An 18,907-nucleotide genomic window follows, 5' to 3' on the forward strand; every position below is an offset into this window, starting at 1 on the left:
AAGTTCAGTTGGGGCTGGTAGAGGGCAGATTCTGAGAACAGCAGGCACTTTGAATTTCTCAATTTGGAACAAAAGTGCTTTAGTGTTGCCTCTTGTTGTTTTTCTGTGAAAGATCGTCATTCTTATATACAGTTGGCTTTCCTTCAAGGCTAATTGCACAGTCTGTTCTTTGGGGACACCACACAGCCATACAGCATGCTTAAAATGCATAACACTTGGAGAAGAACGAATGCTCTGGAGAGAGAATCCTGTGTTTTTCCAAGAATTGGGTCTCTGCTTCCTCCCACGCTGGTCACTCCTGCCAGTTGCATACTCAGTGGAGAGATTTATGGGGCTGCACATACAGCTTCAAGTTTTCTTCTACTTTTTCCCCCGCCTGGGCTGTGTTCTACACTAGATACAAACACACAACTTACTACAGCGGCATCAGAATTTTCTGAGTGGTTTCTTGCTGAATATGAATGTTTTTATAAACATAAAGCATTTTGTAGCTATAAGGAATTCCTACCTACTAGTGAATCTTGACTCATTCTGTCTCTGTTTAATGTGTTGGCAAAGAACCATCCATGAGTCCAGATACACGGTACAACTGTTTGAGTTCTGAAGCAATTTTGTTAACATGAATACCTTATGGAGAGGACTGGGAATTCTAACAAAATTCAACTCCTGTGTTTACTTTTAAATTAAGCTGACAGCTTACATTGGCTTCTGAATTCTCCATCCTTGTGGAATTCTCTTAAATTGGAACAGATTCTTTCTCATCACCCTGTTGTTTTCATTCTTAATTTTTTTCTTCTTTTAAGATTTGCTTATATATTTGAAAAGCAGAGTGAGAGAAAGAGAAATTTTCCATTCACTGGTTCATTTCCCAAATGCCAACTTTGGGCCAGGTGGAAGCTAGGAGCCAGGAAGTCCATCCTGGTGTCCCAGGTGGATGTCAGGCACGTTCGTACTTGGATCGTCCTCCACTGCAGTCCAAGGCACACTGGCAGGATGCTGCTTGGGAAGCAGAGCTGCTAGAACACGAATCAGCACCCTGATGGGATGTCTGTGTCCAAGCAGTGGCTAAACCCGCCTTGCCACAGCACCAACCCCTGATTCTTCATGTTTCATCTGAACAACGCTGCCAATCAGTATCTGTTTCCATTTCCCAAACCAGACCTCTAACTGGTTTTCTTGGGATGGACCCATGCAGTGGTTTGTCTCCCTTTCAACAGCCCACATTCCCTGAGAAAGAGGTTGTGCAAGAAGATTAGAAGAGGAAAGCCAATGTTTATTTAACATTCACTGATATTAACCATTGGGTTTAGCGTATAATCAGATTTGATCCTCATAATCAACTTGATCTCCATGTTATAGATTTATGGAGTAAATTATAACTCAGAGAATGTTAATGTTCTCAAAGTCACGAAACTAGTGAATTGTAAAGATTGAGAGTTAAAGCAATTTTAATTAAAGTATATAGAACTGTACAAATTATTTATGTATATATAAATAAATATGTACATATCTGTAAGTGGAGTTCTGATCATAGGTTACATATAGGTGCAATGGGACTTCAAAAATCCACAAAAAGAAAGATTAAAGATAATGTGGGCCGGCGCCGTGGCTCAATAGGCTAATCCTCCACCTAGCAGCGCGTGCACACAGGGTTCTAGTCCCAGTCGGGGCGCCGGATTCTGTCCCGGTTGCCCCTCTTCCAGGCCAGCTCTCTGCTGTGGCCCAGGAAGGCAGTGGAGGATGGCCCAAGTGCTTGGGCCCTGCACCCCATGGGAGACCAGGAGAAGCACCTGGCTCCTGCCTTCGGATCAGTGCGGTGCACCAGCCTCAGCGCGCCAGCCGTGGCAGCCATTGGAGGGTGAACCAACGGCAAAAGGAAGACTTTTCTCTCTCTCACTATCCACTCTGCCTGTCAAAAAAAAAAAAAAAAAAAAAAGAATTTTCCAAGGACTTTTTGAAGCTCCCTTGTATTATATATATATCTAGAACGATCTTCTGCTTAGTCTATCCTATTTGAAAGCAGGACAGAATAGCCTCAACTATTATTAGATTATTTATTTTTCCTCTGATTTCTGTGCTGGATGGGAAGTGGAGCAGCTGGGACTCAAACTGGCACCCTTATGGGATGCCAGCTCTGCAGGTGATAGCTTAATCTGCTGTGTCACAAACCCTACCCCCCTGCCCTGCCCCTCTCCCCCAGTTGTTTTTAGGAGATCAACAATGCAGCCTTCTTAGTACTCATTATTTTCCTCCCTAAATAAAGATGATGGTGATGACAATTGTTGTAATGATGATGATCATCAGGTGAGAATGATCCCAATTTCAGGAATTGTAGAAGGAAAAATCATATGCAGTGTTCTGAAGAAATTCCTTATGTGTCAGAGGTGCTTAGCACCAGGTCATATTATTTATCTGCGTGGTGTCAATGCTACTTTTTCGGGAGGGTTTACATACTGGAGTCTGGAGTCAGAATCCTAGCTTCACCACTTTCTAATTCTACCAACGTGGGTCTGTACTTGACCTCTCTGAATTAATAACCTCAATTATGAAATGGGAATAAAAATAATAATGCCTGCCTCATAGGATGTGTTAGGCGTTGCTAATGAAATTACACATGTAAATAACTCGGGAAACGTTAGGCATTCTTAGTAGCTATTGTAACACTGCCCATGCTGACTGACAGATTGTGACTCAAGAAGTAGTCTGGGGTATGAACTGCTGTAATCTGAATGTGTGTGTCCTTTTGAAGTTCATTCAAAGAAATCCTAGCCTCCAAGGGTAATAGGAGGTGGAATATTTAGGCAATGATTAGCTCACCGATGCAGAAGCCTCATGAATGGGCCCTTATGAGAGTGGCTGGAGGGGTGAGCATTTGGCACAGTGGTTAAGCCACCACTTGGGACACTTGTGTTCCATATCACATAGCTTCCTGCTAAGATAATAGGAGGAAGCAAGTGCTGGTGTAAGTAGTTGGATCACCACCACTCACATGGGAGACCTAGATTGAACTCCAGGCTCCTGACTTCAATCTATCCAAACAATTGCAGGCATCTGGGGAGTGAACTAAAGGATAGAAGATCTTTCACTATCTGTCTCTGAAAATCAAATGAAAAAGAAATAAAATTTAAAAAACAAAACTGAGAGACAGCCTCACAAATGGCTTTAAAGCCATAGATGATCGATCAAACATGGCAGCATGTTGCATCATTTTCAGTTTCATGCTTTGGATAACTTGAGTGTTATCTCTGATAATAATTCTAAACTTACACATGTGATGCAGTATTATTCTGAAGTCTAAAAGCAAAATTTGTCTCTAAAAAGGACATCAGGCAAGTAGTAAAAACTGAAATGTCAATTCATCTCTTACATGGGGCTGTTAGTGCTCTTGGTCAAAGAATACCCTATTCTAATACTAACAGGTGTGCATATTTAAACTAATTTTTAATTAAAAAAACACATGATGGATACTTACAGCATTGTATTCTCAACCTAGTGCTGTGTTTGCTCAATAATGATGCAAATTCTTGAGTGCCTAATCTTATAGATCTTGGATAAGATCTCAGAAATCACTTTCAATAGGTTCCCAAAATTGGCTCATTTGCACTGTTTTGAAATCTACATTTTTATATTTGGGTGTGTTTTCCACTTAAGCAATTGAGTGGAGAAAGTAGTTTAAATAATGTTGACTGAATGAATAGCTGGAACTTCTAACAAGCATCTGACTCAAAGTAGCCTCCCTCCATAGCAGGTGCATTTCCTGCATAACAAGTATTCAGGAGGGGCCAGCCCATTGTGGTGTAATGGGTTAAGACACTGCCAAGGGCCGGTGCTGCGGCTCACTAGGCTAATCCTCTGCCTTGCAGCGCCGGCAGGTTCTAGTCCCGGTTGGGGCACCGGATTCTGTCCCGGTTGCCCTTCTTCCAGGCCAGCTCTCTGCTGTGGCCAGGGAGTGCAGTGGAGGATGGCCCAAGTGCTTGTGCCCTGCACCCCATGGGAGACCAGGATAAGCACCTGGCTCCTGCCTTCGGATCAGCGCGGTGCGCCGGCCGCAGCGCTCTGGCCGCTGCAGCCATTGGAGGGTGAACCAATGGCAAAAGGAAGACCTTTCTCTCTGTCTCTCTCTCTCTCACTGTCCACTCTGCCTGTCAAAAAAATAAAATAATAAAATAAAATAAAAATAAAAAAAGACACTGCCAAAAACACAGGCTTCCCTTATGGGTGCCAGTTCCAGTCCTGGCTGCTCCACTTCCAATCCAGTCCCCTGCTAATAATGCACCTGGGAAGGCAGCAGAAGATAACCCAAGTCCTTACATGCCTGCATCCATAGGAGATACCCTGATGAAACTCCTGGCTCCTGGCTTCAGTCTGGCTCAGTCCTGGCTGTTGTGGCCATTTGGGGAGTGAACCAATGGATGGAAGCTCGTGGTCGGTCTCTCTCTCTCTCTCTCTCCCCTTCTCTCTCCTTCTCCTCCCCCCCCCCCCCATCCCTACCTCCCCCTCTCTGTACTCTGCCTTTCAAACAAATAAAATAATCTTTCTTTTTAAAGTAGTCAAGAGAAGATGAGCTGGATACCTGGAAGAAATTTGTAGAAGAGTCCTACTTTGAGTGGAAACTTAATCAAGATGATCTCTAGAATGTATCTGTGCGTTCTACTTCATTAAGAGTTTGAGTTATGGCTTCCTAACATCTTGTTTCTGTTCTTCATATCATTTAACTGGGCAGGCTTCCTTAATCCTACTAACCAGGACTCAGCTCCTCCTGATTATCTTCTGCATCTAATTATGTCTATTTTATCTTTCTCCTCCTTTGAACTCTGCCTCTGAAACTATCTCTTTGTCTCTGTCAGTTTCCTGTAAATTTTCAGGGAAAATCTAAAGCAGCCGTTTCCTTCAGTTTTTATTCTTCAAGGTCAGAAACAAAGAAAAATAGAGGCAAATCCAAATGGCATTCACACAAGTGCAGCAATTTCAGAGGTACAGGTTGAAGCTTGGTGAATACAGATGTACACACAATGAAAAGGCATTTATGTAACCATAGGTGTTGTGTTTTCTAACCAGCCTCATTCCCACTTTGGATGAAACAATTGAATCATTGTGGTGGGACTCCAGCCCTATAAGAACAAATGTGCAGTTGCACAATTCCATGGGCACTCAGTCTATCTGGAAGGTTATCGTGTGTCTGCTGGGAGATGAATTAGAGGCAAGATTGTTTTGTTGGTTTGGCTTCTGAACAAGAGGGAGGCTGGACATCAGCCTTGGTAGTTGTCTCAACCTGATCACACCCTGAAATGTTTCCAGTGCTGCCTCCCTCTTCCTGTTAACTCTTACAAGGCCAACTTTGGTTCATAGAATGTTCCTCTATCATCCATATACTCAGAGACATTACTAACCTAGTACTTTTCATCACAGAGAATATAGCCCTTCATTTAAAGTTAGAGTGCTACCTCCTTGTGTGAAATGAGTTCTTGAGCAGCTTCATGGGATCATGATTGATCCCTTTTCTAATAACTGCTGGAATAAGAGTTGTATTCCAGTCTTTGAAAACAGATGTGATAAAAAATAATTGTAAGCAGAAGAACATTTACAACCCCCCTTGAATCCCTCCACCCCACCCCAAGCAGGAGGTAATATGTTCCTAAATGAGCCCAGTCAGAGGTAATTCTATGTTCTGGTTTGGGTCTGTGTGCTTTGTAATATAGAGGAAAAATCACTTTCCCCAGGCTGTCGCTTCCTGTGGTTACTCATAATATGTGTTGATTTGCAGAACATAGTGTACCATAGATGCTAATTGAAAGTCCATTTTAACTAAATATATGACATAGTAATACCTGCTTTTCTGGATTATTTTGTACATTATTAGTAATAGGACATTGGAACTGCTGGAACCAAAGCAATTATTGAGGCTACTTAGGGAGAGGTGACGTCTTAACGTCTTAGCCTGACTCTAAAAATAATACCTGGAATATATGCATGAAAAATATTTTGAAAGCATTTTTTTACTTATTCAAGGAAAAAATTTTTCTATTCAAGGAAAAATTTTGAAATAAGTGTCTAAGTTTATATGCCAGAGAGGGTTAAGTGACACAAAAAGCAACGCATATTTCAATGAATAAAAACCTTGTTATGAAGGTAGAAGAACCTAATCTTAACCATATGATATTTATTTGAGTGTATATAAGGCTATTTAACAGTGAAATTCAAAAAATATTTGTCTTCTGGAAGAAGCTACTGCCTCCTGGCTTCAGCTTGGCCCAGCCCCAGAATATTGTGGCCATTTGGGGAGTGAACCAACAGATGAAATGCTGTCTCTCTTCTCTCTGTCTCTCCCTTTCTCTTGGTAACTCTGCCTTTCAAATAAATAAATCTTTTTTTTAAAAATTGTCATCTACAATTTTCTGCATTCCTCAGAATTTGCATATATATGGTACTTTATCAATTTATTTTATGTAGGACTGTGGAGTCACATGGAGTTAAATTCCAGATGTGACACTTATCTGTTTGATCTTTAGCAAATAATATAGCCTCTCTGACATTCAGTTGGTTCCTAAGTATTGACTTGTGCATCATGGGTTGCCAACCCACGCTATTAGAGAGAATGTGCTCCATCACCCTTCATTTGCAGAGTTACAGGGAAACAAGTTGATCAGAAGGATGTCAAGCATATAAAGAAGGCAGTTCTTGGCTTGACACAGGACAGGAGCCACGGCAAATCTCAAGGCCTAAGTACTGGAACTGAAGCTTCTCTACTGTGTGTCTCAGCTCTCAGATTCAGAGTCAGTGGTCCAGGAAACAGCCTGATTTACCAGGGTTGGGTCAGGTAACTCCAAGAATTGAGGAAGATAGAGCAACTTGGTTGGCATTCCTATCCATGTTGCCCACAGCAGAGTGAAGGGAAGACCTAAGAAGGAGATCAAGTTGACTTGCACAGAATTACAACTGGATGGTCAAAATCCAACAGATGTCAGCACATAGCTGTTAGATGGATTTTTGATTTAGTATGTGAAGTACTTGGATTGGTACTTGGATAAGAATAGGTTTTCGACAACTGAAAGAATGTATTGAGAGATTGTCTACTCTTTTGAAAAGGATCCTGCCTGCCCTCCTAAACTTTATTGTATATTTCATGAAGGCCAGAACACTTATTTGGGTTTTTTTTTTGGTCTTTTTTTTAACTTTTATTTAATAAATATAGATTTCCAAAGTACAACTTTTGGATTATAGCGGCTTTTCCCCTCATAAACTTCCTCCCACCCACAACCATTCCATCTCCCACTCCCTCTCCCATCCCATTCTTCATCAAGATTCATTTTCAATTATCTTTATATACAGAAGATCAACTTAGTATATACTAAGTAAAGATTTCAACAGTTTGCACCCACACAGCTACACAAAGTATAAAGTACTGTTTTAATACTAGTGTTACCGTTAATTTGCATAGTACAACACATGAAGGACAGAGATCCTACATGGGGAGTAGGTGCACAGTGACTCCTGTTGTTGATTTAACAATTGGCACTCTTATTTATGACATCAGTAATCACCTGAGGCTCTTGTCATGAGCTGCCAAAGCTATGCAAGCCTCTTGAGTTCACAAACTCCAACCTTATTTAGACAAGGCCATAATCAAAGTAGAAGTTCTCTCCTCCCTTCAGAGAAAGGTGCCTCCTTCTTTGATGGCCCAAGAATGCTTGTTTAAATCTTTATTTAATTTCAAGTCTTTACACACTGTACGTGCAAGTTGTTTTAGCCTTGTCTCCATAACACCTGTGACTGCGGATCTTCACCTGGTCCTTATACTCCCAGAGATATAGCCTGGTAGCAGCACAGGTCAAGAGGATTGTTGAATCTAAGTGACTCCTGATGCACTGACTATGACCGCTGCTCTTGTCCTCTGCCACTCTGGAGACCAAGTGGGAATGCAGGGGACTTAGACTGTCTTTACGCCTGCAGTAGACTGAATTGGCCTTATTTAACAAAAGAGTATATCTGTCACAAAATTTTTTTTTTTTTTTGACAGGCAGAGTGGATAGAGAGAGAGAGAGAGAAAGGTCTGCCTTTTGCCGTTGGTTCACCCTCCAATGGCCGCCACGGCTGGCGCGCTGCGTCCGGCGCAGCGCACTGATCCGAAGGCAGGAGCCAGGTGCTTCTCCTGGTCTCCCCATGGGGTGCAGGGCCCAAGCACTTGGGCCATCCTCCACTGCCTTCCTGGGCCACAGCAGAGAGCTGGCCTGGAAGAGGGGCAACCGGGACAGAATCCGGCGCCCCGACCGGGACTAGAACCCGGTGTGCCGGCGCCGCTAGGTGGAGGATTAGCCTATTGAGCCGCGGCACCAGCCACAAATTTGATATTTGAGAAATATGGGGGTATATGTGCACATGTACACACATACATGCACGCATATATAAACCAAGAAATGTCCTTCTTGTCTTACTTTTTCTAAATTAAATTCAGTTCAAGTCACCACCCACCAAGGTTGATGACAAGTCCATTATCAGATAACTTTGGTGCCCTTTGCCCATGCCCTTTCCTTTTGGGATCACAGGTGTCCCACGCCTGCCTTGGCTCCCAGCCCAGAGCTTAGGGGTATTTTAGCAAAGTGGACCTCAAACAATGCTAGTTACTGGTTCACTCCCAGCCTGCCAGGTGGCTGCCCCTGAGCACCACCTGAGCAGAGGTCACAGAATGCTTATCCTCCCAAGCACAGAGCTGTTACCATTCAAGCCTCTGTAGCCTCCAAGAACCTCACAATCAAGAGCTTCACAAGATCTCATATCTGAACTAAACCTGCAGCCTCGCTCTCCAGTCTACAAGGAGACTCACTGAGAGCATCAGACCCCTCTTCCCTTTGTTTTGTATTCTTTTTACTAGAAGCTTTATTGAGATGCCATTCACATTGCATACAATCAACCATGTAAAGTATATATACACAAAATTATATAACTATCATCACAGTCTCAGAACATTTTCATCACCTGTGAAAGAAACCTTATACCCATTAACGATATCTCTTATAGCCTAGTCACCCCTAGGTAAGCAGAAATCAACTGGTTCCATGGATTTGTCTATTCTGAACATTTCATTTCAGTGGGCTCCTATAGTATGTCTTCTATTATGACTGGCTTTCACTTATAAAGGCTCATCCTGTGAGTCTGTCCCATTTTATTGTTAAATAATATTCCCTTGTATGTATATCCCAAATTTTATTTCTCCTTTCATCAGTTGAAGGTCCCTCAGTTCTTAAAATTTTTTAAAGATTTATTTTATTTACTTGGAGAGAGAAAGAGATCTTCCATTTGCTGGTTCACTCCCCAGATAACTGCCAGGAGCTTCAAACTCCATCTGGGTCTCCCATGTGGGTGCTGGGGACAAAATAGTTGGGCCATCTTCTGCTGTTTTCTTGGGCACATTAGCAGGGTGCTGGATCGGAAGCTGAGCAGGCTGAGCTCAACCCAGTGCTTCAATAAGGGATACAGTACATTACAAGCGTGTGGTTAACCTGTTGTGCCAAAATGGCAGCCCCAAGGGGTCCCTAATTCTTGAAGCTTCTAGTTATTTTCTCTCCAACTCTTTCCTGCTGGTAGCCCCAGATTAGGGACCATATGCTCATCAGCTAAGTATAAGAAAAATAGGAAGTGGCAAAGACTGTGCCAAATCAGAAGTCATGTGCCACATGTTGAAGGGACAGCCTCTACACAGTCACTGCCACTGAGCCATCCAAGTTTGATGTTATCAAATCCTCAGACTGTCCCAGAGACAGGAAGATTCATGAAGATTTCCTGATTTTTCAATGTTGGTCAATTAAAACAAACAGTTGCTTTGTGGAACAGACAAAACAGAGTAAGACTAAACACTGAATATGGTCCCTGAGTGATACAGAGAAACGCATCTATTCTGGGGGAGCTGATGAAGGACTAGCTGGACCATGGACTCACCTAGAAACACCTGCCTTCTCATTTGACCACACAAAAACAATGCTCATCCCTTTGGAGGAAAGAAGAGCCCAGGCCTATGTTTGAAGGCTCTTGGTTGAGAGGCATGTGAAATTCCTCCCATTCTTTGGCTCCTGGAGCTGTTGCTGCAGAGGAAAACAAAGCATTGGCTAAAGTCTTGACTAAAAGAGTGTAAATTGTTCTGCCTACTTCAGGATGGATTATGATCTGCAAACATGTCCTTGATTATGCCCATGGCTTCAACCTTGGTGAACTGCGACTGTGCCCTGAGTCCATGAAGAGAGATTTGTGGAAATGGGAAAGGAGATACGGTGATTATGTGCTTTCTCTATGTAGAGAAAACACCCTACTAATGCAGGTTGGGGAAGAGAAAATATTATGGTTTATGACAATAACAGCTAGTGTTTATTGAGTAAACAACCATTCTATTTATTGTCCACTCTCCATTTTGTTTTGCATATGACCATGAACAAAGTGGATATTTTTAAAGGGAATGAAACTGATGGAAACTAGCATTTTCATAGTGGTTGGTAATTGCAAAGAGATTTTTAGGTGCATTCTGTAATCTGAACTGATGAGGACAGGCATTTGTACCCAACTTTGTTTATACATAAGACGTAAAAGAGATGACTAAGTTCAGCCAACAGAAGGGTCTAAGATTTAAATCCCTATCCTTGGATTCCAAATCCCATATCTTTTGCACAGATACAGAACTATCTTTCTACTTTTTTTATAAAAAGATTTATTATTATTATTATTTATTTGAGAGATAGTTACAGACAGAGGGAAAGACAGAGAGAAAAGTCTTCCATCTGCTGGTTCACTCCCCATATGACCACAACCCTTGAGGGTGCTCCAGGACAAAGCCGGAAGCCTAGAACTCCATCTGAGTTTCTCATATGGGTGGCAGGGGTCCAAGCGCTTGGGCCATCTTTTACTGCTCTCCCAGGCCATAGCAGAGAGCTGGATTGGAAGAGGAGCAGCTGGGATAAGAACTGGTGCTCATATGGGAATGCTGGCTTCACAGGTAGAAGCTTAGCCCAGTATACCACAGAATCAACCCCTTTTCTAATACTCTCTAATTTGGGTATTTCTAAGTAATATGAGGGTACTTCAGAAAATTCATGGAAAATGAAAGATCTCTGTGAGTGAGATCCTAGTGGAAAGAATGGGGCCATCAAAGAAGGAGGTACCTTTCTCTGAAGGGAGGAGTGAACTTCCACTTTGGCTATGACCCTGCCTGAATAAGATCGAAGTCGGTGAACTCAAAAGACTTCCATAGCCTTGGCAACTCAAGACTAGAGCCTAGGGAGATTACTGACTTCTGTTGTTAAGTCAACAACAGAAGTCTCTGTGTACTTACTCCTCATGTGGGATCTGTCCTTAATGTGTTGTCCAATGTGAAGTAATGCTATAACTAGTACTGAAACAGTATTTTACACTTTGTGTTTCTGTGTGGGTGCAAACTGATGAAATCTTTACTTAATATATACTAAATCGATCTTCTGTATATAAAGATAATTGAAAATGAATCTTGGCCGGCACTGTGGCTCACTAGGCTAATCCTCCACCTTGCGGCGCCAGCACACTGGGTTCTAGTCCTGGTCGGGGCGCCGGATTCTGTCCCGGTTGCCCCTCTTCCAGGCCAGCTCTCTGCTGTGGCCAGGGAGTGCAGTGGAGGATGGCCCAAGTGCTTGGGCCCTGCACCTGCATGGGAGACCAGGATAAGCACCTGGCTCCTGCCATCGGATCAGCGCAGTGCGCTGGCCGCAGCACGCCGGCCGCGGTGGCCTTTGGAGGGTGAACCAACGGCAAAAGGAAGACCTTTCTCTCTGTCTCTCTCACTATCCACTCTGCCTGTCAAAAAAAAAAAAAAAAAAAGAAATGAATCTTGATGTGAATGGAATGGGAGAGGGAGCGGGAGATGGGAGGGGTGCGAGTGAGAGGGAAGTTATGGGGGGGAAGCCATTGTAATCCATAAACTGTACTTTGGAAATTTATATTTACTAAATAAAAGTTTAAAAATGGAATTAAAAGATGTTTATCGTGGTATAAAATTTTTTAAATAAATATTTTTTCATGATATGCATTTTCATGAACTTTTTGAAGACCATTATGCATAGATTTTAAAAATGTGTAACAAAATGCATTCTATTTTTCTATGAGCTCTTTGAAGTACCTTCATAAGAATAGATATTTTTGGACTTAATACAGTATTTAAATTTATTACCCACTCAGAAAACAATAAAAGCAAATGTGGATTTCAAAAGTATTTTACTAGTTTCCATATTCTTTGGTTGAATCTTCAACACTAAATTAATTTATTAGCTAGCTAATAATTGGGAGCAGGTATGTGCATTAATAATTCAGGTATCATCCTTAAAGAATTCTGATGATGAGAACAGCAGATGTGGGAGACATCACTAACTTGATCCATGTTAGCTCCGTAGTCTACCTCCTTCTCCCCCTCTCCCCAATTCTCTCCCTTCTTCCTGCTTGTTGTCTTTCGTTTTATTTTAGTTTTTGCTCAGTAAAAGAAGAGATAATTCCTTAGGAGCAATAAAAAGCCTCTGGCATTGTCCTATATGTATCTTTTTTGGTTTATTCCTTCAGTCATTCAGTTTATTCAAAATTGAACATTCAGTTAGCACTTCGTTAATTCCCATTGCCCTTCAACAAGTCAACATGAATTTATCAGTCTCACTATGACATTTGCAGAGTGGTCTCTCATAACTGAATGATGGTTTTCATTGTGCTATATTTCTGTCTCATGCCACAGGATAACCAACACTGCACAAAGGTTGACCTTTGTTGGTCTAGTCTGTTTTCATAAGGATGGGAAATAGGGAAATGTACGGAATTATTTATCTCAACCAGGATGTATTTGCAAGTAAAAGGAAACACTAGTAATAATCACTCAGGAACAATAGATGAATCCAGACCCATAGGGTCTTCTGTATATTGTGTGCAAATGAATACTTAAACACTGACCGTAGGAATATATTGAGTATCCTATAGGTTTGGAGCACTTGTTTTGGAAGCTTTACATACTTTATCTAATTCTTAAAAAATCTTACAAAATCGATACAGGGGCACTTCAAAAAGTTTATGGAAAAATGGTATTAAAAGACAAGTTGGGGGCCAGTGCCGTGACTCACTAGGCTAATCCTCCACCTGCGGTACTGGCATCCCATATGGGCGCTGGGTTCTAGTCCCTGTTGCTCCTCTTCCAGTCCAGCTCTCTGCTGTGGCCCAGGAGGGCAGTGGAGGATGGCCCAAGTGCTTGGGCCTCTGCACCTGCATGGGAGACCAGGAGGAAGCACCTGGCTCCTGGCTTTGGATCGGTGTAGTGCTGGCCATAGCAGCCATTTGGGGAGTGAACCAGGGGAAGGAAGACCTTTCTCTCTCTCTCTCTCTCTCTCTCTCACTTTCTGTAATTCTACCTGTCAAATAAATAAATAAAAATCTAAAAAAAAAAAAAGGTAAGTTTACTTTGGGACAAAAAAATTGAAATCTATGCCTACCTTTCCAAAATATGCATTTCTGTGATATTTTGAATTTCTCCTATTCATATATTATTTTAAAAATCCTTTGCACCAAAATAAATTGTTTTTCTTAGCTATGAAACACCAGGAGCTGTATTGATGGTCTTTCTTTCCACCATTCTTTTAGGTCTGCCAGTTTGTTGTCTCTGTCAACGGACTCAACGTGCTGCATGTAGACTACCGGACCGTGAGCAATCTGATCCTGACGGGCCCACGGACAATTGTCATGGAAGTCATGGAGGAGTTAGAGTGCTGAGCTGCAGGACCACCCAGCCCTTCAGTGGCCTGTGGGTGATCAAAGCCAGAACGGTGCCAAGCAATGCAGAGACAAGACTTCCATGCAAGTGGATGGCTTTGGACATACAAACTTTTCTCTGTACATACTCATCTTCAGTTGAGTTTCATACACTGAATGTGGAAGAATCGGGTAACACATCTTTTAAAAAGCATCAGTGCAGAAAGCATTTGGGAAATAGAGCTTTCCTACAAAATTGCCTTACTAGATTTCTATTTGTGATTCTGGCTCATTGTTTTTATCTTTGTTTGCAGAAAGTTGTTGACTTCTGGCCAAAGTTGCTTCTCTGGCCAAAATCACAGCATGCTGAAATTCTTTTTTATAGGAGCTAATGGAGTGATTGTTCAGACTTTAAATGGTGCTTTCACCAAAATAAGCATGGAAGTATTTGAAAGCAGATCTGAAGTCCACTGTTGCAAATTAAAGCAACATCCAAAGAAGTGTGATTTGTTAACCAGCATTTTAAAGAAGGTTCTAAATCACTCAAGTTCTTAAAAGCCAATAAGAAATTATTTTCTTAATTGTTACCTTTAATACCAACTTTTAACACATTTCAATCATTCATGGCATTAGCAAAAAAACAAAAACACAAACATGCTGTGATGCCATGGGTGGCGACAGACAGGGAGATACTACTTAAAACTGTTTAGCCCTGTTTTCTCTTTTTGAGGTTACAATGTTTTGTTCTATAAGTCAGCTACAGCAGCTTTCTAGAATGAATTCCAAATATGTTGAATGTGAAAACAGAGAAGATTGTATGCACACATATAAAATTCAAAATGAGCCTTTCTGGCAAGATTTCATTTTGAAAGTGTCACTTTTTAAGGGAAGTATTTCAGAACTTGGCCCATCATCTGTGATGAAACTTGAAACTTCAAAATAACCTTCTTCGCCTAACTTTTTACTAACATTATAATGTAACATATTTGAAGGACATGACATGCTGCTTATTGGAGATTTTTTTTTTTGCCAAAATCACTATCTTGTTTTATACTTTTCATCTCATTTGTGTATATGCATGTATCTCTTTTGGTCTAGAAAAGGGTGCATATGGGGGTTGATGTGTAGAGGAAAGTCCTCAAAGTGCCAAATTAGGGAGTCAGGAAATACAAAGTCTTTTCATTTCACATCCTGAATTCCGAATGATGAGGTTACTTATCTTGCATTAATAAAATAACACATGAATGTTTTAGCTCAGCCATTTCTTTGGAATAGGTTATCTACCAAATGTGTTGGTCCTGGTGGAATAGACATACAGTGCTCAAGGTGTTTTATATATACATGTATATATATAATGTGTCACACACATGTCAGTGTTTCTTTCCTGCTCTGTAGCATTAGTTTGAAAATAAGATTTTGAAGTACTATTGAAATGTCTAACATTAGTACTGTCATTCTGCCTTGAAACAAAATTAACACTTCTGTGTATGTGCGTTTATACTGTATGCCAGACTCTGTATTATGGCATTTAATGTATATGATCTTTGTTAATGCTTATCACAGCCCTGCAAGGTAGATACTAATAGTCACATATTTCAGATGTGGCAACTAAGTCTGAACAGATGAAAAATGTTTGCTAAGTCTGCACACAGCTACAGAAACTACTAAGCAATACAGCCTGAACTCAGACAAGGGCTTGTTTAAAGCTAAAGCCTGTGTTACCCCTCCCCCAGTCCTGCTCCATTTGGGGATCTTATACTGAGTGCTTATTCTGTGCCAGATGCTGTGGGACTTTAGATCATTTAGCCTAATTGCTCTGTGAGGTCCATGCTGTTTATCCCCTTTTGTAAATGAGAAGACTGACCCTTGACGAGGGTGGTCCTAAACCCAAGGCCACACAGTGAGTAAGTGGATGACCTTTTTTCACCATAAAACATTGTTATAGCATCTTTAAAAGATAAGTCTTAACTGCTTTATGCCTGCTGGTATTTGTTGACAAAAGAAGAGGAAACGTCTTTCAGGAGATGAAATCTTCTTGCCTGCTTCTTCCATTTTCTGCTTGCAGCCTCCTCCCCGTTGCTTTGGACCCTGGCATCTATAACTTCCCTGTAGCCGGTTCAGGCACCAGAGAAGCTGATCTCTTTATCTACTCTACACGGTTCCTCCTGCCCTCAAGGAAAGCAGACAGAGATGGAGGAAACTTTCCCATCATCCTCAGTGTAAAGGCCAAGTGCCAAAGATCCTCTTAAGGCCACGAGAGCTACTCCTGCCTCCTGCCCCTGACATCCTCACTCAGCAATGAAAATGAATGCCCTCACTTCCCTAGGGCCCCCTCTCCCTCACTCTAGCCTTGGCACAGGTACTTTCTCCTCCCTAAGATGTTCTTTATTTTCCCTCTTTGGCCAGAGATTGTTTTTCCTTAAGAACTCTCTATGGATACCATTTCCCCTGAGAAGCCTGTGTCAGCTACCCAGTTCTGGGATTAATGCCCCTTTTCTAAATTTCAGTGGGCTCTTAAACCACCGCCCCACCCCCTTGGAACACTGCTGACATTTACTTTGATATTATTCCGTTGCATGTCTGTCTCACTAACTGCACTCCAAGCATGTGTGAAATAGGGACTGTATTGGTATCAAGGTTGCTCCCTTCACCCAGCACAAGTTTTGACACAGTAGTATGTCAATTGTCCACTGTTGTCTAATAGATCGCCCCAAATTGTAGCTACTGCAGCACTACCTACGAACTCATGGTTCTGTAGGTGGGCACTTTAGACAGAACTGCTTCATGAAGGCCAGCAGATCTACACACATTTAGGTCAAGGAGCAGGTGAGTCAGAGGCTGGTTGATTTTGGATGGCCCCATGCATGTCTCGAGGTTGGCGGAGCTTTGCCCAGTACATGCAGCTCCACTCCTTGTAGTATTTCTCCATGGTTAGTCCAGGCTGAGATCAAAGAGGGTGAGGTTAGAAACCCTAGGACTTTTCCTTGACTTGCTTCGAAGTAACAGTGTCACCTTACCACCATTTTGTGAGTCAAGACAAGTCATAAAGCTATCCTAAGGGTAGGGAAATAAATTCCACCTTTTGATGGGAAGAGCTTCAAATAATTTGTGGCCAATGTTAATCCACCGAGAGTTGGTACCCACTATTTGTTAAATAAAAACTCAAGAGGTGACCTAGTTACTGAAAGCTTTTGGTTATCTAGATGCACACAACTGGGTAGATGTGTAATATTAAGTCATGAATAAAAATTTCAGTCAGAAAATCCTAAAATGATAGTACTACACAGGGCCACATAGAACAGTGCAGTCTTTTTATCTGACTGATGAGGAAACTTAGATGTGACTTGGCCGTGTGATATGCCCAACCTCTTGAGGCTTGTTGGGTCAGAGTGTGGGCAAATGCCAGTCTAATTTCTCTCAGACCTTTACCTGTAGAGAGGAGTCTTCTCCAGTGGAAGATAATGAAGCCAAAATAGGCCTTTGGCTTGAAGATATTCATAAGATGAAAGCAGTGCCATGTACCTGCAAAGATATGAGAATATTCTTTAATTATTTCAACTCTTGGATTCTTAAATTACATCATAAAAATACAGTATTTTGGGTGATATTTCCATTGTGTCCTGCTTTAAAATAAAAAAATAAATTCTAGATGTATCACCAAAACCTGTCCTAAGTTAATAATAAGCGGTGTTTGTAAGAACTCTTATTTCATATATGTATGTTTATATAAATAATCTTCAAATAGGAAAGGTTATAGAATGTGAGGTTTCATGTATTGGGAACCTCTGAAATGTCTTTCTCTTACACTTTAGAAAACACTTTTGATTTTTAGGGTGTTTGTGGGATGTATCTGTGTTGTGATAGAGATGCAAGTCATTTTTGTTCTTTCATTAGTACAGAATGCAAATTTGAAAGCCATATTCTATTATAGAGAGACAAAAATGCAGTTGGCTCTTGGATTGCTTTTTGTCTGTTTTAAAACCATATAAGTTAATACAGGAACTGGTTGAGAAGTGGTGGATAACATGAAGAAAATAACCATCTTTGCACAGGGTAGATGTGGTCAACTTCACACCATCATAAGAAAGGTGGCTGTATTGGAAGGGACAGAAATGAGTAATTGAAATTTCAATTAATTCAATTTGGAGCCTTACATTTCCAAATACTCATGCTTTTAAATATGTTTAAGAAATAATCTGCTTTTAAAATCTATTTTATACAAATGATATTAACTATTCTCTCCTGTATTAATCCTGTTTCATTTTGATTATTAATGATCTGAATAATTCAAGAACATTGTGCTAATCAGTTGAAATCTATTGATGTCATTGACCATTGTTTTCATCATTTAAGGCATATTTCAAGTATAATGTATTTTTCTTAAATTAATGCCAAAATGATAAATCTCCCTGTAACAAAATGAAGTTCATTAGCAAAGACAGAATATGGTATTGTCGAATGCACTAGTAAATGTACTTTCTATATATGTATATATATACATATATATACCTTTATTTTAAAATTAGGCTGAGATTTATTTGCTCTCTTTATTAAAAATACTCTTAAAGTTACTGAATGAAAGCACATAGGAGTAGAGCATGAAATAAATGTTACGTTTAAAAAATGACTTTAAGGTTCCAGTTTTCCTGTCTTTTAAAACAAATTAGCCATTTTTATCCTAAGAAAGGGTGTATTATAAAACTGACATTCTTCTAATTTATGAGAATTATGTGTGATTCATCTAATTCCATGATATAGCCAAAAGTGCCATTTGTAAATCTACTTGATGATGAATGTTTTCTGAAAGTCTTTTGTCAAGAAAAAAAACAAAACAAAAAGTACATTAAAAAGCTTTTTCTGTATTACATTTGATTCAGAATCATTTTCTTCCTACACAAGTCAGTGTCAGTGGGTATTCTAGAATATTCTATGTGGAAAAATTCCATGTGCTTGATATCACTCTGGGAGAATGTTTTTTTTTTTTTTTTTGAGAATGTTATTTTTCTTTTTAATTTCCAACAAGTATAGGTATACTAGAGATTTGATCCCAAGTACAAAGGAAGTTCCTTTCCTGCACACCTTAATTCAAACATCGTTCCATTTCTCTTTGAGGGAACCTCCTACGTCTAGAGGTTTTGGAGATTCATTCTAGAATGATGTCAGCAATACCACCACC

At 40.7% G+C, this 18,907-nt stretch overlaps 1 protein-coding gene across 1 annotated transcript in view; it reads left to right on the plus strand.

Moving 5' to 3' along the window:
* Positions 1-18,596, plus strand: part of DEPTOR (DEP domain containing MTOR interacting protein) — a 171,252-nt gene extending 152,656 nt beyond the window's left edge. Inside the window, exon 9 of the mRNA XM_002710752.5 lies at positions 13,624-18,596. Within this exon, the coding sequence (XP_002710798.4) occupies positions 13,624-13,752 (129 nt within the window). The 3' untranslated portion in view covers positions 13,753-18,596. The remainder of the gene's footprint in view (positions 1-13,623) is intronic.
* Positions 18,597-18,907: the final 311 nt, after the last annotated feature.

The sequence above is a fragment of the Oryctolagus cuniculus genome, chromosome 6 (assembly GCF_964237555.1).
Source record: "Oryctolagus cuniculus chromosome 6, mOryCun1.1, whole genome shotgun sequence".
NCBI classification, from domain to species: Eukaryota; Metazoa; Chordata; class Mammalia; order Lagomorpha; family Leporidae; genus Oryctolagus; species Oryctolagus cuniculus.